Raw genomic sequence first — 23,629 nt, 5'->3', positions numbered from 1 at the left:
TATATATATATATATATATATATATATATATATATATATATATATATATATATGAAAAATTCATGTGGGTACTCAAATTAAAGCTTTTGATAAGTGTAAAATTGTCATGAGCTTATTTTTTTAAAAATGTCAATAAATTTTGACGAAAAAAATAATAAATTATTAATGTTACCGACATTAATTTTTTCATGACAATTTTTAGGATTTTTTAACAAATAAATTATTTTAGAGAGAATTTTTCAAATAATGCTAATTGTATAAATTAAAAAAAAAAAGTATAACGGAAATTTTTTTATCTTCAGAATTAAATTAATTAATCATCCGATCCGCAATTTTTTTACAATCTAATATATACTTTTTCAGACGAATAAAAAAATAATTCAATCAGGCATAAATATCTCTGTAACTTAGTTGTACTTTTGTGTTTTTTTTTAGCTTGTTTTTTATTTTATTTCATTCCCAGACATACATGGTTTTTTATTTTGTTTGTGAATAATTGAATGTCTGGACCCTCGTCAATCTCGTGATTCATCGCGATAAAATATTGCGAGGGTTGGTTGTTTATAAGCCATACAGCGGCTGTTAAGAGAGGGGAGCAAAGAGATTCATTGAGATTGAACGGCGAATCGGCGAAATTTAATCTCAGACGCTCGGCTCCTTGTTCTCGTCCTCGGGCTGCTGAATAACCAAATTACATGATACTGACCACTTTGCTGGATTGATAATTTTCGGGAGCTATAAAGAGGATTAGTTTTCCAGTATTTACTTTTTATTTTCTCCGGAAAAATTATTAGGTACGATCATATGTGATTTAATCTGTAATGATGGAAAATTTATCTTGATAAAAAAATTTATTGAAACAAAAATGATATTTCATATTCTTGCTTGAAGAACAAATCACTTGTAAAAAGGTTTTTTGACTGTCTGACGTGTCTAAAAATAAAAAATTAATTCTCAAGAGCGTACTTTTCTTGAAACAAATAATTTTTTTTTAGTGTTGAAAAATTAGTTAATGTTCATCAGTGTTTTTTAAGCCAACAAAAAACATAAGCTCAGGACAAAAACGAATGTAATTGAAATAGATGAAAAAATAATATCTTCATCCGCGAAAAATCGCAAAGTCCAGCCATGCATGTGACCAAAAGTGATCAGGAAAATGATTTCAAATCGATTACTTTTTTCAATTAATTTCTTTCGCTTTGTAATTATTGGATCCTTTGACAAAAAAAATTTTCCAGTCTAATATTTTTTAATACCGCAGTGTATACAAATATACTGTATACACTACCGTTGCAATCCACTTTTTTCAATTTTTCTCTACTCGATTCGTAATTGAGAAAAATGAAATTGAACAAATCGTGTGATTGGCTTCTATTTGTGATTAAACGGTTGACTGATGCCGATCGTCGATTATCATTCGATTATTTCCGACGCGGAATCACAAACAGCGCAGTACAGTGACCAAGCAGATAGAATACTGATTCGTAATTCCGGAGTGGAACATACACGACACACTCATATTACCAGTCAGTCACTTATCTACCGATGCGATGCGCATTAATCCACTCTAATGAACGTTGATCTAATTCTACGAGGGTATACTCTAATCTTACTTTAAACTCTATTGTTCTTTTTTTGTGCTTATCATCCAAAATGTCTGTAAAAAAATTTTCTTACTCGATATTTTCTTGCTTGATATAAAAATTGACCATATAAAATTTTTTCGCCAGATATAGTGATGAAAATCTCCAACAGATGGCGCATGGTCGCTAAATATTCTCTTTACAGGAGATTTAAGTTTGAGGTGTTAAATCACAAAGTAAAAATATTTTTTTTTACTCTTCTAAGAAGCTTATCTGACATTAAATTTAGTTTAATAGCTTTTTCATTGTCATATTTAGCCTGATAAACTACATATGACCAGATTAAAATTATTTTCCAACGATGTTTTTTGTTTCAACGATAAAGTGAATGCGTAAATAAATTTAAATGCCCATAAATAAATTCCGACGTATCAGTCATTAGCAGGAAAGTCACCGCCGTAACATTTGTAACCGTAAATCAAATATTACTATGTGAGTAATCTTTATGCGGTATCAATCTAAAATTCAAATTACCGACTGTCGACTGTCGTAAACACGCACCAAGATATGTTTACGTTACCTCGCAGGACGCTAATTGAACTAAATTAGTCATAGAATTTAATCAACGTCTCTCAAGATTACCTTGAGGTTACTTTGCAAGTTTGCTGATGAGCAAATAAAAGCAAAAATTTATAATAATTATGATGAGAACAATTAAGTGTATATAATGCGGTTGATAAAAATACGAAAAAAAGTTTGTCAAATCGAAACAAGGATGTATGACAGCAAGTCACTGCTGGCAGCATAATAAATAATCGCAATATTTTTTCGGCGAAAACAGAAACAAATATTTACAATTTACAATTTAGTTTTCCCATAAATTTTATTATTGACATATTTACTGCGATATAAAAACTAAAGCCCATAAAAAGAAAAGTAATACGTTAAAAAAATAGTTTACAAAATAAACAATCTCGGAGTAGAGAAAAATGGGCATCGTAATGTATGTTTATACTGAACGTATGTCAATCCGCTTCGTTCCAAATGCAAATGGAATATAAGTTTTAAAGTATCAGTATACAATATACAGCTGGGGGAACAAGTTTTTACTCGAATGGTTATTATTATACATTGAAAAATTTTCAGAGTGGATAATTTTCATTTAATTCAACGTAACAGTATTGATAATACATTTTTTTACTATTTATTTGTAAGAATAAATAATAAAAAAAAACTGTATAAAGCTTGTTAGAGGTAATAATAAAAAACTCAAAATGTTAAACTGATAAAATAGAGTTTAAAAGTTGAGAGGTGATGGCAGATTTTAATAGAATGTCCACTCGTGTGCTCTTGGAAAAAATGGCGGAATTAAAAAAGCTCTTGAAGATAACAAGTTCACCCGTCAATCAAAGCTAAGGAGCTTGGAAAATTTATTGGAGGATTAATTTAATTGAAAATAGATATTTTTTCGTTTTTCGCGGGCATTAATTTGGAAGGAAGCGGTTCGGTGACAGTAAAGAAAAATAAAAATGAGGAGTGACTGAAAATGAAATTGAAAACTCGCTTGACCGAGATTTCGTCTCTTGCTCGATGACCAATGGATGAAGAGCTTGCAGAAGGATTGGTTGAGAGGGGGCTAAAGTATGTGTATATGTATACGAATGTATGTGGAAGGGAGTATGAATGTGTTGAGAGAGAAGTGGATCCAATTATTCGTACGATTGGATATATTGATGCATCGGAGTGGCTTTTCCCCTCTATCTTGTGTCGATGAACGGGAAAAGCAATTTTGGTTGGCTGTTTCAACCCTCGATAACTATGAATAAAAATTTAAATCTATTCGGGTCTACATATAATGTCAGATTATTGTATCAAATATTGATATTTATTGTTATTATTTTTTTAGAAAAATTAATGACCATTTAGACTTGTCAAAAAAATATTTTATTAACAATGAAAAATATTTCAGTTGAATATTAGAAATTAGCTAAGGCTAGTGATGTGAAATGACGGTCATTTTTAACTTTGGTAAAATCACGAGCAAACACAACTCAATTGACGTCATTTTTTTTTTTTTGGTCAGTCACAAAAATTCATGAAAATTTTTTTTCTTTTTACAAAAATTCTTCTCAAAAAAAAAAAACCAACCTAAATATTTTAAATATTCAAAACAAAATTTATCTAAAAATAAGTGTGAGCCTCTTATGTTTACGCGGTGTAGATTTATTACGAATATTTAGTCCTTATAAAAAACTAACGCAATTTTCCCACAGTTGCACATTCAAAGATACAAAGAATATTAGCTACAATCAACCATTTGTACAGAAAATATAATTTATTTAAGTATAAATATTATATGAATTTTAAATTTGCAAAAGTATATAAAAGAAATATTTTAGTCAAAGTTTAAGTCTGGATTTTTAAAATCAATTTTATTATTCATAATCCGCCCAGCGGGGAACAGCTAGTTAATAATACAAAGAAAATCTATAGCTTTATGAGGTCACATATCGACTTTTCATAAATTTTTTATGGGGTTCTTAATTATCATACTAGTTAATCTAATTAAAATTCAAAAAAAAATTTAACTAGTTTTTTTTTCAGTAAGGAAATAAAAATAGTAAATAGTAAAGTTTATGGATAGTAAAGGACGATAGAACAAGAGTACAACAAACGGAAGAAAGTTATTATCAATTATACTTGCAGACGGGAGTTATTGAGATAACATTGAATGTAATTGGTGTTACATATAGATTGTATAACCACCTCTCCTCTGTGGTTATCGAAGATAATTGGATGTGGTCAGTGAGAGGAATGTCCGATACGCTTGTAAACGTATACAAGGCACGTGTGACAATCATATTGCTCCCTTGAGTACTCGGCCCATTTGATTGTTCAATTAGTTCTCGTCCATTAGATATATACTGTCGAATTAATATTTGTCTATTCCAATAGTTAATAGTAATCCTAATCATCAATCATCTTATTTTTTCATTTAAATAAAAATATAAGACAACAACAACAATAATAATGATAATAATGTTTAACATTTTTTCTGAGAATTAAAAATCCAAAAGATAATTCAATCAGTATAAAAGCATTCAAGTTAATTATCGGCTGTCATGGTAATTTCGATTACCCACTGAGTTTAATTAATAGCTGACTTTTCGCATTAACCAAGTTACAAAGTTTTAACATTTGCGAGTAGAGAGTCAAGTGTAATTAAAAATCCAATTGCTCGCGCTCACAAACTTTGTTATTGTCTAAAAAAGTTTTTTATGCGTTTGAATTATCGATTACATACTAATTTACATTTTTCACAGAATTACGATTTTTATTTTTTTGTATAAAATATTTAACATTTTTTTATGTTTTTAATTTTTTTTTTTTTTTTTCGAAAAACATCGAAAAACATTGAATAAAGGGCTCTAAAAAAGGGGATTCAAAGATTTGCATTCGTGACAGTCGGAATGTATGTACCGGGACGCCGAAAAAAGAGAGTTTGCAGTACACAGTGTCGAGGATACAGCGTGCAGTACAGGACGAGTATCGAATAATTTTAGCGGGCTGAGCGTGTTATGTTGGTCGAAAGAGAGCGGGAAAGGGAGGAAAAGGGATAAATAAATTTCTGTGGAGAGTGGGAATGCTGCCGAGTCAGCAAAGTTTGTCTTTCGCAGTTACAGTGTCTTCCGAGCCGTTTACTCTAGCGCAGAAATATAGAGTGTAGCTGAATGCTCAATGCTCTACACTCCACACTCCATACTAGTCGGACTATCGATCGTCTTCTTCTTCTTCTTCTACCCTCGAGTTTTCCAAGACAAATTTTCCGAAATTTCAACCCTCTGGGGCCAGGAACCAGCGAACAAGTGAGCAGTTTTTTTTTCACACGAGGGTGAGAACAAGAGGGGCCAGAGTTTCGAACACAATATGCCAGAGTGTCTTTTTAGGAAAGTCACGTCCACTCGTTCACTCTTCATATTTTTCAACAGCAATTTCGTCTCGATCGTGAGGATACGACGTGCTAAATTTAACGCGACTGTCAATTTTTTCCTTACTTTTATTTTAGCGTTTTTGTGTCTTGCTGCTGCTGTATAGAGCTTAAATTTAGAGCTTTAATGATGTTATAATTGTTAAATATAATTATAATCCAGCGACGTGTTATTAAAATCATTATTTGTTAATTTAGACGGGAGTTAAGCGCGACTTTCAGTTCACTTGGACTTCGCTAATAGCCACCTGAAACTACTTTAGTTGGAGCTTCATAACCTCCAGCCCCTCTCCGACCTCGCTTCTGCCGCTCTCCTTCCTCTACTTAGTTAGTCCGTGATTGGTACCTTGTCCGAACAATTAGAACTGAATAGAAACGATTCGAGTTAATTTTATGCAGAACTATTGTCATTTATGGAGGGGATTAATCATTTTTTGATGGATAAATAATTATAATTACAATTCTATCATTGTTATCATTAAAAAATAACCAATATTTTTTTTTTATTATCACGAGTAGCAATTTTTTGATAAGTTCTCTCTCTAATTTTAGTGTTCAAATATTTTTCAGATTAAAATCCATTTTTACTCTGCTGAAAAAACATTTCACAGATTTTGGAATTTTTTATCTTCTAATTTCTACAGTATTGAAAAATCAATAAAATATTTTTCAAATGTAAAAAAAAAAAAAAAAAATAACAAAAAGCCAATTTTATAAATTCTAGTTTAACGTATCTCGTATTTAACGTGGATTAAAAAATAAAAAAATTTTTCTCATATCCAACACTTATTTGTCAGGTTCTGCTAGTCATTATATAAAATTATCCCATTTACTCACATTACACAAAAACTCCGAGTGCAGAAGCAGCGGGAAACAAAAATAGACATCAAAAAAAAAATAAAAATAACTATTCTTGTTCAGTAGAGTACAAAAAGGAATTAGTCATATTACCAGCAGATTTAACCAAAGAACGATGAAAAATAAAATTAGCATGCCCGGAAATTACAGTGAATTGATCACAGTCGACTGTAAGTTTAAAACGGTGTGAACTGAAGAAGACTATTGATTGAGCTTGCCAGAGGGAGCCTGAAGTAAAGTCAGGTGAGATTTATCGTGAAATAATATAACGGAATGTGAGGGTATTCCGAGCGATAAAAAGGTATGTCTTTAAAAAACCAGCGCGGATAAAAATTCTCGTGAAGTGATTTGCGTAGTTTCTCAATCCGTAAAATGTCCTGAGGGCGTCGTTTGTCGTTTGTAACTTTTACCGATCGATACGATTCGACGTCGTTAGACTGGCGCAGTTGAATCCTGTTATCGTATTGTCATTTCACCGTTATCAGTACATCCGATCGTGCCCTCCTCGAGTTTCTCGTATTCTCACCGATAAATCTACTCCTCAAATGCTCAAGTATTCTATCACACTATCCTATCCTACTCTTCACTACTGTAGAGAATACACTACATAGTACATGGATAAGATATTGTGATTGCATCGTTAGTCTCCTCAAGCTAAACCTCTTAATAATTTTGCGATAACAGTCTCAGTAATTTTCATTTCCTCGTAATTATTAATCTCTTCACGATACCCTGCTACAACTAGTTATGAACTGTTTAGTGGAGTAAGCCGTTCATTGGATCGGCAAATATTATTTTAATGATTTATATGAATTAATAATGGGTGAGCCATATTTGATCGGTATAATAATAAATTACAGTTTGAAAAACATTCCACGTATGATTTTTGAAAATTTTTTTATACTTTTTTATTTATTACAGTAAATTAAAATGAAAAAAATTTTTAGTCAGTTCTTCAACTTATCTATTAATAAAGTAATTCATTATTATTTAAAAATTAGAAAAAGTAAAATATCTTAACCACCAAAAATCTGCACAATTTGCACCAATTTAATATTTAATAATTTTTTTTTTCCTTATAAAAGCTAAAATATACTCTCAGTCTGTTTTGCAGTATGCTAATGGAGGAATTATGACCGCGATTTTCTTTTTCAATATGAAACGATGGTAATTACTGTAGCGCTTGTGCCAGTGCTTGTCTTACAGTCTAGTCTCGGCCTTGCATTATTCACGAAAGGAAAAAGAATAAGAAAAATTTAAATCAACGAGTTGGATCCTCGTTTTATTTTTTTTCTTCCGACTCCTTTAAATATTTTTATAAGATTCTTTCTCGAGCCTCGGCCTGAGAATTTTTTTTTATATTTTATTTCACTTGAGAAAAATGAAGCCTCGAAGACTGCTAACTATTTTTTCTTCTTTTCAATTCTTGAGTAGCAAATTTATTTAAAATTTGAAAGTTGAGTATTGAAAAAAAAATTTTTTTTTTTATTTAATTAAGAAATGAATATAATACGGTTTGTTCATTATTCATTATATTAATTAAAGTTAAATATATATATTGAAGTTTATGTCATAAATGAATCGAAAGTACGTTAGGGGAATAAAAAAGTTTGACGGTAGAATAAAGATATTTAATTAAACAGTGATGTGTAATCAAAGATTGACAGAAGAATGGAATGAAATTGAATAGAACTAATTGTATGCCTTTAACAGCGAACGCAAACTCCATTCGCTGACGTTAGGAAAATTGACAGGATATGGAGGTAAAAGGAGAGAAAAAGAAAAAAAAAATTGACTAGAAAGAAAAATAAATTCAATTGAATTGGTACGCCAAGCCGAGCCGAGTATAGTTTATAGTTTATATACTACAGCTTTAATACACTGAGAATAATATTGTTATTGATACATGTCTCTAATACGTCTATTTCAATAAAAATGTTCCTTTGGTTTTGAGATAAATAAATATTCAATAAAAATAACAAATAAATGAATATGGAGGCTCGCTTAAACTTAATTAAATAATTACTCATGCGAGAGACTGAGTTTTTTTAATAAAAACAATCCCGTTTGTTTTTATTAGATATAAATAATTTATGCATTGAGGAGGTTGACATCGAGAGTAATTCATAGTTTGAAATTCATCTGGGAAAAATATCGAGACTCATAACTTTTATGCTTCGTTTAATTTTTTGTTTTTTATTTGTTTTTTCATCGATAATTGCTCCAGTCGATATTATTGACAGCCGTCGAGAAAGATATATGAAAACCACGAACGAGGATAATAACGATAGCATTTATAGCCAATGATATTTTCTTGAATTAAATTCTTTGGGTTTTAATTATTAGATTGTAAAAATTTAGAATTATTTATTTGATAAAAATAAGATATTTAGCATTTTTTTAGAATTTTTTATTTATTTTATATTTATAAATTTTATAAATATTGAATAAAAATATTATATGTAGGAAAATTTCTAAGCTACAATTTTGGTCTCTTATGATTTTTTGATAAAATTAATATTTCAGGAGTTATAGCCATTTTTACAGTAACCAGATAATAATTTGATATTCAACTCAAAAATTTAAAAACTCTTTTTAAATAATAATAATAATTTGAACAAAAAAATATTCAAATTATTAAAAAAAAAAAAAAAAAATCAATTGAATTAAAATTACATTGTTGATAGTAACTTAATTATTTGGAACATCTCAATGAAGCTTCCCGTTGTGTTAGATAGCAATTGATTATATTATCTAGCCACAACATACAAAGGGCCGTAATTATTAGATTTCCCATGGACATTGTCTCTATCACGGTTTAATGTCAGTCTCAGTCTAAAGCAACCCGTACTGTCTGTATTCTACACTCTATAGTCTACAGGTCTAGCCTTTACCCGGCACATTCGATGCTTTCGCTTTATTTCATCCTATTTCTCTCAGTCAGTCTCCACCCGCCGCCAGCTGGCCGTCTCCCTCGCACTCTCTACCTCTCAATTGCTCTCACTTTGTCTCGAGCCCGAGAAATAGTAACCACCTTCACCGGCAATTCCTAACCCTTGCCAGTGACATTCTCTGCGCCTAATCGTCCATCGTAACCACGAAACCTCACTTCCTCCTCTCTGAGCTTTGTTGATGTCTCTGCGGTTGTTTATTGTCAATTTACAATTTAAATTTATTTTTATGTTAGTTTAGATTTTTTTTTTTACTTTTTATTCTTTAGAGTTCATAAATTTTGAATATTGCTTACATTAAAACGAGCTGCGTAGTTTATTCTTACATTTTATCTTCTCTTCATCTTTTTGTTTAATTAAAATTTTGATAAATATTAAATACTGACTATATATATTTTAAAATCTTATAAAAATATTTCTGAATAATTATTATAATATATATATATATATTATAATAACTCAAGTAGTGGTCACTTATTATAAAATAAAAAATTATTATCTAGTCATTATAAAAATGATCTTAACTCAGTAAATATTGATTGAAGAAAAAAATATTATTATTATTATAATTATATTATTTCATAGAAAGGATGCATCTTTAAATAACTGTACTGAAAGAAATAAACAACTGTTTTAATAAAACCAGAATAATGATATGCAACTTTAAATTTCAACCAAATTATATGTGAATATAATATAACTCTGTGCTTTAACAGACAATTCGCAATACTCTCTATTATTATTATTGTTACATAATTTATTTTAATTATTTTCTATCTTTACATTCATGAAAATATATTACGCTTTTGTGCCGCTTACATAGTATGTAAATTTATCTGAATACTCGATGTAAATTATGACTACGCTACTTTTACAAACAAAAAATTTAATATTCATTATTTGCTTCACATCATTCAATAGAATAATGATAATAAAATAATACACATTCTCTAATTGGTTTTTTAAATGTATGATAAATACTCATAAATTTCAAATTCACTTACAAATCAATTTAAATTGGAATTGCAGAATATCTTATGATTTCTGTCATTTTCGCAGTAATTAAAAAAAAAAATTTCTATTTTTATGCAATCCTTAACATTATTAAAAAAAAATAAAATATACAATAAATCAGGAAAGAGCTGATCGTAAGAGAGCAATATATTTTTTGAATAAAGAACAATTCCATGGTATATTGTTTAAATGAGTATTAAAATGGATTTAATCTGTACAAGTAGATTTTTAGAGTACTCACGGACATTACTAGATTACTACTTCTATTACTACTTACGCTGGAGCCTTGGTCTGAGCTGATGGGTAGAGCGAATAACGGATAGTGGATAGGGGATAGAATGTGCCCGAAAGCTTAAAAAAGCTGAATAAATGTTGGTTTGACGTTCTGTTTACTCCCGGTCTAGTCCATAACCATTTCTAGTATAAAGTGGACGATTTCATCCTTTCGGTTCTTACGTTCCCGACAATAACGACTTACACAAGAACTTGTCGTCGTACCCATTGTGAATCGCTTTTATATTGTGTCTGACTACGTCGGTACTGTTTCTACTTGCGTAGGAAAGTACTTCTATTCTTTTATTATACCAATCCCGAATCAGATTCCCATTCAGATACTATTACTATTACTTCTACCATTCAAATTTTAAAAACCATTGCTTTTCGAATAACCATACGCTTTTTCACTACTCGACTCTATTCTATTGTATACTTGACAAAAAAATCTTTTCAAGATCTGAATTACGTGACTAGAGCATTTATGTTCTAGGAAAAAAATTCGGTTGAGTGAAACTTTATTATTAAATTTTTTTACGAATTAAATTCAAAAATTTTTCTTTTAAATAATAATAATAGTAAAAAAAAACATTAAATTTCCGGTAGGTATATTCATTTATTTATAGAAAAATCCAACTCAGGAAACACGTCAGGATGTAAACGATTGGAAAAGTTTGCCGTATCGACACACTTTACACAGTTAATTTTTCGATCTTTGCCTTCAGGTTTCTACCAACGGAAAAAAACGCAAGTTGATAAAAAGAAAAAAAGTTACTAAAAAAAAGGTAACAAAAAAAAAGAGAAGGCAGTAAATTTGACAAAAGAAGCAAATAAATGGGAAGTGGGAACAAAAAAATTTATTGTAAGAAAAAAATGTCGGCGGACTTATTAGTAGAAACGAGAATTCCAAGGAATCGAAAGAGTGATGGAAAAAATAAACCGGGGGTTGGGAGAAAAAGGGGAAAATGACGAAAAAAAAAAAAAATATTAGGAAATTCGAGAAAATGGGGTCGCTGTTCTATTTCATTTCCGCGGTCGACGCGACGAGGGATGAAGTTTTTCACCCGTGAAAATGAGAACCCTGATGAGAAGAATCTCTTCTTATTTTCAATGCCTTTTATTTTGTAAAGAGTTATTTTTCTGCAATATTCTAGCTAGCTTAAATTTATAAATTTTATCCGATGGAATTTTTATTTTTGCTATAAATTCGTTTCATTACGAGTTTTTACAGTGAATATGGCTTGAATTAAGGTTTACCTCTCTCCATTCTAAATTAAAAATTTTTTTATATTTATAAAAGAATTTAATTTTGAAAATTTATTGACATACTGGATCGACAGTCTGAAAAATTAAGAAAAATGTAACTTAAAAAAAAAAAAGTCTTAAAAAAAAACACTCATTAAAATTGAACAGTTAATGAGTATTGTCTGACTGTTAAAAAAAATTAACTGTGGAGCTTATGTTCAAGATTTCTGCTAATTAACAGCAAATATTATTTTAGTTTATTTTGTTAATTAATTTGAGACGGAATAAAATGTTACTGAGTAATGCTGACTATACTTTGGAGTGATAAAAAGTAACTTGATTAACCAAGAAGATTTCATGCTTCATGCTCGCTCAATCCACTTCTTGATATAATTGACTTAAGCTTTTATCTATTTAATTTTATAAATTATCAACATTATTTAAATTGTTTAATTTAAAAAAAAAATTCTCGAATTACTAAAAATGGCTGTAACTCTTGAAATATTTATTTTCTCAAAAAATCATATGAGACCAAAATTATAGCTTAGAAAATTTCCTATAAAAAATATTTTTATACCATCGGACCATATCCAGTATTTTAGGAGATACGGTAACAATTAGTGCTCATTATTAGATTACTGTACAACTAATTATAATTCCTAAAATATTTATTTAAAAAAAAATTCTATTTTAATTATTATTATTTAGTAAGAAAAATATAGACAAACTCAATATTTTATCACAATTGTACAAGTTAAGTTCTTATATTTACCACAATCACTCTATGTCATTCAAGACGACTCATTTTCTTCCTCAACTTACGTCTGGCGTAAATCCAGATTAAACTTTTTTTTCTTTTTTCATTTTCTTTTATTACGGTTTTATTTTTTCTTCTCCATAATACTTAAATTGATTAAGTAATATTGTCATTAACATCATCTACAGAAAAATATTAATCTAGCTGAGTGTATAAACTAACATATTAGGTGATTTATTAAATCTAATGAAAATGAAACGGGGATGTTGATTTTCTAAATCAGCGTTTTCTCATCCGTACTAATCCGTAATTCAGTTAATAGAAAGAAACTCATACGTAAACGGTACGTTTGGCTATTTAAGCTTAACTAACCCGATACTTGTACAAAGGTTGAGTTTAGCGTGTGTGGAGTCGCAATTCGACCGGCAATGAGTAATGAGTAGTCAGTAATGAGCAATGACCTATACCGACTAACGAGATATAAATTTCAATAATTATGCCATTTGTTGATAGTATTATTATTATTATCATTATAATTATCGTTAAGCAAGCTTTCAAATTTTAGTTAGAATTGCTATGATATATTCTGAAGTGTCTTTAGTGGAGTGTATTTTTTGCTATTGACATTAAAAATAACAGTAAAATAAAATATTTTACTGAAATTATCTTAAAAATAAATTGAATAAAAAAATCAATCAAATTATCAATTTTATTCGACTAAAATCTAGTTTTTTGTTAAAAATATGAAACCTATGAAAATAATATTCCATTGATAATAATATCTTTAATAATAATTCTATTTTACGTATGCCGTAAGCATATTTACTAATTGGATACCTGGTATCACTGATAATGATCCAAATCATTAAAATTGGTGTGCTTTAAATTTAAATTTAAATTCAAACTTAAGTCTGACATTCAATATTCAAATTACAAACTCTAGTTCCCTTTAGTCACTTCACTCTTATTGATTGTAATTAGTTGATTTTATTATTCAAACTTTGTAAATCGTTTGCATTGTTTGATTAGCCATTGCCTTGGCATTTCAATTAAATAAATAATTTTACAATTGTATCAACTTACGATTTATAGTCGAATCTCTTGCATATATGTAACCAAATGTGTCACGGCATAGTTGAAAAAACGATCCGTATAGTATAAAATAAAAAACATAAAGAAAAGAAGCAGAAAGGAAAGAAGAGAAAAAGTGGGTGATGTGAGTAAAAGACCTCCCGGGGACTTGAGTTAATAAAACGTACGACTTTCAGTGTGGTACTTCGTTACGTAACGTATTACAGTCAGCGACAGAATGAAATTATTTTATCAAGCACACACATGCGCTGATAATACCTAATCCAATTTGCCGACGGAAATTGATACTGAAAAATTCACGAGTCATTTCCGAATGTCGGCCGAGAAAGCATCCACCAGAAGAATCTATTTTATATTTTATATTTATATTTTTAATGTCAATCTTGTTAAATTTAAGAAACGTCGGGTTTCTCGTACATACGGTCGAGTAAACGAATTTAACACAGAACAAACGCAAGCTCACTCACTCACTCTGTTCAGTTCGCTCGTCTATTTCTACCAGCAAATTCTCTTGACGGGCATTTTCCGCGGGCTAACGGTGAGTAGCTTTTAAACCTTCGCGAGTAGAGCCACTCTCAGAAAATAATGGCGCCGTAAATCCGGAGCTAAACCAATGGAATCGTTTCTGAAATATTGCTGAGTTAAGAAAACGGACAATTATTTTTTTTATTTATTTTATTTTATCGGTTCAGAGTAAACATAAATTTGATTTCTTTAAGTCAGTTATAGTTACACCGGAAAAAAAAAAAAACAAAATTAGATTCGAATAGAAAATTATTTTTCGAAGAGAATCGGTAGTCTTGACTCAAGAATTTCTCATTTTAAAGCTCGTTTTCTTGGTGAAGAGAAATTTTCCCATTTAGATAAAAAGTAAATTATCTTTGTTAGATAAGGCACTGGCAGAAAATAAAGAATTTTTGTGATAAAATAGGAAATATCTAATTTAATTGACAAATTTTTATGTTACCATTATTTTACTTTATTTTTATTTTTTTATTTTATTTTCTCGAGTCTGTTTGTACATTTTTTAAATTAATCCCAACTGAGTATCTAAAAGCAAGATTACAACTCTAGAGAGAATATTTATCTCGAATCAACTAGTTTTTATTTCAATGGAGTTCTATTTACTTGTGGCCGTCGACACAATGCTCAATCTTCCGGTTTATTAATCTGGCGATTATAACGACACTCTATAATGTCAGCCCGATAATTATTGTAGACCACAGACGGTAGTTAATTATCACAGGATGATCCGTGCATGTCTAGGATTACTTCGCTGGCACGTTTTCTCTGGCTAATAATCCTCCATTGATTTTTCAATTATCCAGAAAACCGGCCCTTAGTTTCACCCCCCCCCTTCCTCAGCTCCACCTGTGATAACGGTACGAGCTAGCGTGTTTTTATTTTTAATTCAAAGTACCCACCGCAAGAACCCGAACAAATTCTCGTATAGTAAATAGTTTTGTCACTAAGCTCCAAAGCACCACCCGGGAGCAGAACCAGGAAACTGTAACTCTAAGCCTGGAGGAGGAACTTGGAGTGTGTAGTATGCGATCTACAAGACGGCTTAAAGCTAAAAACTTGTGGTCAGATGGCAATCGCATCCCCGACAGTTTTACCCCCCGATTCCTCCCAATCCGGGTACTAACGACCGGGATAAGGGTTCGGGGTAGGGGGCTCAAGAGCTGAGAAGTGCGATATTACACTTTAGGGTGTATATTTATTCCTGTGAGCTTGGGGTGACTCCAAACTTTCTGGAATCGCTTGCATACAGATAGAGGTTAACGCTTCTGACTGGGTAATAAGCCCTCAATGGACTTCTTGCTGCAATTACAGCTTCTTTACCCTCTATTACTAGTTTACTTTCTGCTTAACAGTTTACGTTTTTGCGCATTTACTTAAGTGATACTCTAACATCTCCTTTGCATTTTATTATTTTATTTCACTTTTAAATATGCTAATTTTTGTTGCTATTATATTTTACTAAGTGTGTTACGATTTTTAAATAAAAAAGGAGTGATTTTTTTTTTTCCGAATTATGGAGCGTGCTTTAATTAAAAAGAAGAAATAGAAGTTATAGGAAATGGAACAGCAAAAGGAAAAGGAACTGTAACAAAAAGACACGGAACAACGATATAAAAAGAACATCAAAGAAATTAAACAAAACAGCTAACTAAAAAGGAATAATAATAAACTGAAAAAGGAACAACAACATAAGAATGAACAACAGCGATATTAAAAATAATAAGAACAACCGGCAAAAGAACAAGAACATGAAAGGGAACATCAAAATTATCAGTATGAAAATAAATTGTGAAAAAAGAAAAGTTTATAAAATTCAACAGTACATGACTCATAATGCTCATTTAATTATGAAATATTAATAAAATAAAAATGTGAAAAAAAATATATAAAGCAGCTAAAATAGCACGATAATGCACAAGCGCCTCTTGTGGGATAAATGCACACAATATATATAGACATACAGTCTTCCAGAAGGTTTTTATTTTATTTTATTGCGCTAAAACAATTTTTGAAAAGTGTCAAATTAATCTCCATTTAATTATCTTGACAATAGTATGCAAAATATCTTGATTCCGTGAACTAATAAAGCTTTAATAATAAAAATAGTTGCCGAAATGAGGCAAAAAAAATTTTTCCATCGTAAAGCACTCTCTGATGCTTCGCATCATGAATCGTGCAAAATAGAAGACCGAAATAAAAAAAAAAAAAAAAAAATTTTAAATATGAAAAAGAAAACGAAAAAACAGAAGAATACTGAAAATAGGTGAAAAAAACAATAATAAAATTTAAGAAAAGCAAAAAAATCTTTAGTTTAAGAAGCTGACATAAATAGTTGCTTTCAGCGATTAACAGGGAGTAAAAGAGCTTCGCTAAAACTCGAAAGTGAGCGAAGCTTTATTATGAAATGAAATCACAAGAGTGTTTATTTATACAAGTATTGTCGAGCAAAGCTTATGTAGTTTCATACCAACTAAGTGGAAGTACAAACGATGAAAGACGGGCTTTAAAACAAAGTAAAGAGCTTTTGCATTGAAAAGTTCATTATCGACTCGACGTTCATTCAGATTCACTTTCCCTGTTAATTAGACGATTTTATTTATCGTTGATTGAAATCATGAGTCTCGTAAGCTCACTTAAGACTCAGGTGCACTAAATTAAACTCCCTTAGCAGGTTTTGATGTTACAATAAAAAAAAAAAAAAAAAAAAAAAAAAAAAATAAGCATGAACATGAGAAACAACAATACAATGACGGAAAGCAACTAAGAATGTGGGTGAGGATGGCGAAGCTGGTTAACGAAAACCTGAGAAACTTGCTGGCACAATTAATTTTCATACAACCCCGGATATTTTATGACGCCCTATTAGAGGTCGGTTGTGTGACGCCGGGGCAGATGGGGCGAGGGGCTGGAATTTTAACTGTCTAGTTTGCTGTGCGAAGAATGGGTAATTGGAACCACAAATAACCGAAAAGCCTGCTGAGGAAGCATTAAAAAGTTTATAGAAGAGGTTTACTCAACAAAACCTGCAATATCGAGATTATTACCCTGTTGCTTATCTAAATTATTTACTCAATTTATTTTTCTTTTAAGTTTTAGTGTTATTAAAATTTTTATATTATCATTTTTTTGTTGGATTTTTATGGAACATTTTGAGGAGTATATTAATTTTTTAAAACTGTATGGAAGTTTTAATGCGAATCATAAAAATTTTCTACTAGAAAAATGGTTTTCGATCTATAGAATTTTAAAAAATATCCAAATCATAAAACTTTGAATTTTTGGAAACTTATCATTAATCTTTAAACAGCTGTATCTTTTAAACCTTTGAAGATAAAAAATTGGTTCAAATTTTTTTGGGTACATTACTCTTTTAGCTTCATTTTCACTTTTGTAATGATCAACTTTCGACCAATAGTTTTTGAGATATAAAATTTTGAAAATTATCCAAATTATGAATTTTTGTATTTTTGGATACTTATGATCAATCTTTAAACAGCCATATCTTTTAAACCATTAAAGATAAAAAAATTGGTCCAAATTTTGTTCCGTAGAGGAGTCTTTTAGCTTCATTTTCATTTTTATATTGATCAACTTTCAACCAATAGTTTTTGAGATATAAAATTTTTAAAAATGATCTTTCTCGGTTATAATTATGAATTTTTTCGAATTCTTTATAAATAAATTGTCTTCTTTCCCATTTTCTCTATCAATTATTAATATACAATATTTTTATCAAAAATTCTCTGAGCAATATAGCCCATTGACTTTTTGATTTTCCAAATCATTTTTCTTCCACTAATCACCTTATAAAATCACATCCTCTACAATTCTATTCTGACTGTTAAAAAAATAACAAAATTGAACCGATCGTTAACGCACTTTTTCCATTTCTCTAACGATCTCATAAATTGGTCATACGCACTTTTAATAACGATTCCATGAGTCGAAGCTACACACGTTTCGAGATAAAATAATACAAGTAAAATAGTACCCTGCAAGCTCGTTTATTTATCGTTCAATGAGGTCACCGTTATTGTGTAATAAAACAAAACGGAAAAAAGAAACCCCGGCTCGACAATAAAAGTACAAGTGGAAGTGGAAGTGGAATAATGGATCAATAAAATAGCCAATAAAAAGAAATCAATAGATACCAGATAAATAATTTAACTGTTACTGATACTGATACTGATACAGAAAAAAATAATATATTTTCTATATTTCGGTATTTTGTTTGTTATAGGTGCAACTGGTTTACAGAATTTAAAAATAAATGTCCCACCGATGGCCCGTTCTGGCGACGCCGTATCTTTATCATGCATCTATGATCTTCAAGGCCCTTTGTACACGATAAAATGGTACTTCAATGACAACGAATTTTATCGGTTCGTTCCGAAAGCCTTGCCAACTCAACACAGCTATCCAGTCAACGGCATGAAAGTTGATGTAAGTTTTAAATTTTTATTATTATTATTGCTTTTATTCAACAGCTAGTCAAAAAAAAATTGTTTTTTTTTTCGTTCAAATTGAAATTTCCAAACTCGATATTTAATTTCAACCAGACAATTTTTTCTTTCAATAAACATCTTCGTTTCTTTTCTGACGGTGTTTTATCTTTAGTTGTTTTTATGCTCCACAATAAACGTATATATATCTGGTTCGCGTTTTACGATATTTGAGATACTGCTGCAGTAAAGACACTAGTTTTTTTATTGTTGATAAAAGCGCTGTAATTCAAATAACATGTTCTGATAAATATTTAAATTATATTTTGCGCTTTTAGTACCGGGTGTAAAAAACATTTTATCCGGGTATTTTCATCCTACAAATATCGGATTTTGAGAGTAAATTTATACACTGGAACTAAACTTTGATATACATACATTTTTTTTAAGAACCAGGATATTTTTATTTTTAGTATCTTTTAGTGTAACTGTCGGTACTTTGAAAGATTTTCGAGTTTTGATAAATAAAACTGCCCTAACTATTTTTTTTTTTTTTTAATTTTTGTTTGTTTTTTGTTAAGGTAAAGTAATGGTGTTTCCACGCTACTAACATTTTTCTATTGCTTGACGGGAACAAATTTGTTAGTTTATTTTGAGGATTTTTTCGTTTTTGTTACTCTAAAATTACTTTAAAATTCTATAACTCGAAAACTGTTGATCAAAAATTGATCATTACAATAATGAAAATGAAGCTAAAAGACTCCTCTACCGAACAAAATTTGGACCAATTTTTTATCTTCAATACTTCAAAAGTTTCGTCAATTTAAACATCAACAAGTTTCAAAAATTTCAAGGTTCCATAATTTAGATACTTCTCAAAATTTTAAATCTCATAAATTAACAATGAAAAAAAAATTTTTTTGAATACCTTTTATGAACTTACGCACGACAAAATAAATAATTAAGCACACTTTCATTTCCTCTTCAAAGCTATCGATCCCTGATATTAAAATCGCTATTTATACTGAAAATAACAATAAAAATTTGAAATAGCCTCAACAACAAAAAAAAATATCCCTTCAGAATGTCGATGTATATCCGTTAAGTTATGATCGACCTTTTCATCCATGCCCACCCTTAAAACGAACTTTTGAAATTCTGTTCATATACCGTTTGAACTGGATCTCGACGTTTTTCTTTCCACCGATACTTTCCTTTTACCTTTATCCCGGACAGCTCAGGATCTCTTTCTTGCTCCCTTCCCTTACGGCTTTGAGACAGAAAAATGAGACAACTCGTCGTCGTCGAAGAGACGAATCGATCATCTCCTTTGACAGTCTTTGTTTTCCCGTTCTTCCTTTTTATCACGACGTTCCAAGGGAATTGAATAAAATTCCTGTTGGCCCTCTCCCTTTTTCCCTCCTCTTTTTTTTTTTTTTTTTTTTTTCTATTTATTGCCTCTTGCCTTTTACCTCTTACTTTTTTTCCTCAATTTTTTTATATCTCAGATCAAGTTTAACCTTGATATTAATAATCTATATCCATAATAATAATGAATAAATAATAATAAATAAATAAATGAATGAGCGCACTTGTTTGAAATAATTTATTTACCCTGACATGGGTAACGGATGTTTTAATTAAATTCTCTTGTACAAATCCCGCGGATTTATCTCTTGTTTCGGTCAATCAAAATTTAAATAAAAATCTCTTCGACAATTTCTCTCCTGTCGTTGTTAAATATACATATATATGTGTATATAGTTTGGCATACATTTATACTGAGTTGAGTTGTCGTTCCACAGCTTGAACTTTAACATACTACACATCCTAAAAGCACATACATATAACCGGCATTGTACATTTAAACAGGAGCTAAATTTACAGTGTCCAACATCCCGGGTCATTTCGCTGTCGAGTCTGCCTACGGGTTGTTACACCACCAAATAATCGCGTTTGATATTTTATTTTGCTTTGTTTATCGTTATTAACAGTGTAAAAGGATAAAGGGTTTGTAATTTAAAAAGAAAAAATTTTTTTTGTTACATTGTAAAAAATCGGACATGTTTTTACTCAGAAAAAAGTTTTATATGAAAAATTACTAACAAATACTTCAAACAATTTATCTTGGGTTGTAATAATACAGATTATTTTTATGAAAAATATTTTTTTTAAATAAATTTTTGAAGTCGAAAATTTAATAAATTTCTTCTCAAATTTACCGTTTAAACTAACAAAATAATTCAACCGTAAATTTGTGACATATTGTCCTTTTTATAAGCTCGAGCTATGCATTGCATGCGATAGGGAGTATCAAGCGTAAAACAGGTTATCTTAGCTTCAAAAAAGAAGTAGAAGATGTAGGGCGATATTCTTGTAAGAATAAGAATATGAAGAATAAAAAGAACACGAAGAAGAAAAAGAAGATAAGAAGTATTGAAGAAGTACTCGCTTAACTTAAAACAACACGATTTACAGTAACGATTTTATTTAAAACATCTACTTAACTTTTATCTTCGAAAATGTAAAAATGTAAAACCTCGAACCACCAGATACATTTTATACAGGGAGCATAAAAATGGCGATAGGTGATAGAGGAAAGGCGAAGGGAATCATGCACGATACTCGATGCATTGCATATAAATGTATGGTGGCGAAAACCCGATTTAGATGTTAAAGTCGGCGAAAATGTTGTAAATAAGCTTGACGTGCCCATAAAAAAATATACGCTGAGAAAAGATTGCCGGAGCACGGAAATGCTGATAACTGAAGTTGTAAAAAATGGTCGAGTTTAACCTCCGACCTACTACTGCCTTCCACTCTCTACTGTACTTTTTAGCTATCTGAGGAGTAACTTCTAAATTTTTTATTGTCAGATCAAGAATTCTGATGAGAACGGCGTCACGCTCATCAACGTCTCGAGGGAGCTGACGGGGCTCTACAAATGCGAAGTATCCGAGGACATGCCCACGTACCACACTGCCATGAAGGAGCAGCACATGCAAGTAGTTGGTGAGTACCGAATAAATATTTTAAAGTGCCTTTTCCTTTTCGCCTGACGGAGAATTTTTTTTTTAACCTAGAAAAAATTGTAGGTGCCACTTTTAAAAATTACGTTGAACTGGAATTCAAAAATTTACTATTTTTCATTTCTTAGATCACTTGTAAAATATTTAATTGACTCAAAAATCTATTTGTAATAATTTTTAAATAAATAAATAAATAGCTTTTATTAATTATTAAGATTAATTATCACAATAAATAATTACTAGCAACCTTGCAGTACAAGTAACTAATACACAAAAAAAAAAAAGTCGACAAAATTATTTTTTTTTTTAACTTAAAAATTTTATTTAATTTATTCATCAGTATTATTTCTGTATTTAGATATCAAAATTAAAAACCACTTCCTCTAAAACGCTCTTTTTAGAAACAAACCTTCCATCACATAACTGGCTGCTCGCCAGCAACTTCCTTCTCACCTGCCAAAATAATTGCCGCCATAATTAATTCCGAAGAATGAATAACGAGTTTCCTAATGATAATAATCCACCTTAATTATAATAACACTTACTAATTAAAATTTATAACTTACAGACGTCCCAGACACGGATCCTGTGATACTAGCAGATAAGTCACGAGTGGAGCCAAACGAGATCCTGAAGGCGAACTGCACCTCAGGTACCTCCCATCCTGCCCCGAACGTCACCTGGACCCTCAACGGAGCTTACGTAAGTCGAATTAAAAGTTAAACTTTTATGTCCACTCTGAAATGGAGACCTAAAATAAGTATCGCGTCAGTAAATTTTTTATGACCCAGATCCACTTTAATTCACGTTTTATATTACACCGTGTTTTTACCAGCGCATTAATTATTTTTCGTAATTGTAATGAATAATGAAGATTAAATTATAAGCGAGATAAATGAGATTCTGTGAAACTAGACAGGTGATGTGGAGAATGAGCAAGAGCACTTTATACTTATGTATAATAATAATAATAATAATAATAATACTAATTTGAGTGGATGCAATTGCTACATTCCAGTGAGACATACAGCCACTTGGTTTCTCTACTCGGTTCGCTGTGCGTCTAAATATATGTGCTTTCAGTTTACATGACAGTATTAAACTTCATGTCCCTTAAAAAATTTTTTTAATATTTCTACATACAATTATTTAATAGTCTATACATGGCTTAATATAAAAACTGGCCATATGTAATTTTTCTATTAAAATTAGTGTTGAAAATTTCCGATAGGTGGCGCATAGTCGCTAAATCGTCTCACTATAGGAGAATTAATTTTACAAAATTAAGTAATAAATCAAAAATAATTTTTTCTCTCTGTTCAAGAGCTTCTCTGACATTAATTTTTAGTTTATCTAACTAGTAAGCAAATTTTTGTTCAATATAATACGTATAAATCACAAAATTTTTTTACGGGATCTCAATTCTAAATTCCAAATCCGTGAATAGAATCGATCCTATCATTTTTCTTTTTTTGTCTTTCCGCCGGTGTAACCTACTGCTCGGCTCACCTACCTCAATACATTTTACGTCGAGTGGAGTCTGATCGTACGTCGTGTATCCCCTGGGGATCCACCTGGGATAAGTAAGTCCTATATGGGATTCTTTCAGGATACTGAGTACATACAAAGTAACAAGGCATTTACATCGCAATATTTACGAGCGGAATAATAATTATTTATCGGAAAATGTATTAAGTATTAAGTGGATACTTTTATTGCGAGAACCATTAATCTCGCAGTTCTATCGTAATATGGATGCTAGCTTACAATAGGGGTTGTAGTACACTTTGGAGGGCTCTTACTCTCTGTAAGTTCGATCTTCTTATGTTACGATTACGAGGGAACTTCAATAATCTTCAATAAATTTTTCTC

General features: G+C 30.4%; 1 protein-coding gene across 3 annotated transcripts in view; it reads left to right on the top strand.

The window, feature by feature from the left end:
- LOC141533091 (uncharacterized) overlaps nucleotides 1-23,629 on the top strand; it is an 80,676-nt gene that overhangs the window by 39,961 nt on the left and 17,086 nt on the right. For all 3 annotated transcript variants that reach the window (XM_074251780.1, XM_074251782.1, XM_074251781.1), the window contains 3 exons: nucleotides 18,527-18,729; nucleotides 21,605-21,740; nucleotides 22,326-22,459. In XM_074251780.1, the coding sequence (XP_074107881.1) occupies nucleotides 18,527-18,729; nucleotides 21,605-21,740; nucleotides 22,326-22,459 (473 nt within the window). The remainder of the gene's footprint in view (nucleotides 1-18,526; nucleotides 18,730-21,604; nucleotides 21,741-22,325; nucleotides 22,460-23,629) is intronic.

Source organism: Cotesia typhae, unplaced genomic scaffold (genome assembly GCF_013202065.1).
Source record: "Cotesia typhae breed Kobodo isofemale line unplaced genomic scaffold, CoteBio_Ctyphae contig_83, whole genome shotgun sequence".
NCBI classification, from domain to species: Eukaryota; Metazoa; Arthropoda; class Insecta; order Hymenoptera; family Braconidae; genus Cotesia; species Cotesia typhae.
Note: the sequence above shows the minus strand (reverse complement) of the source record. Positions and strands in the feature narration are given on the sequence as shown.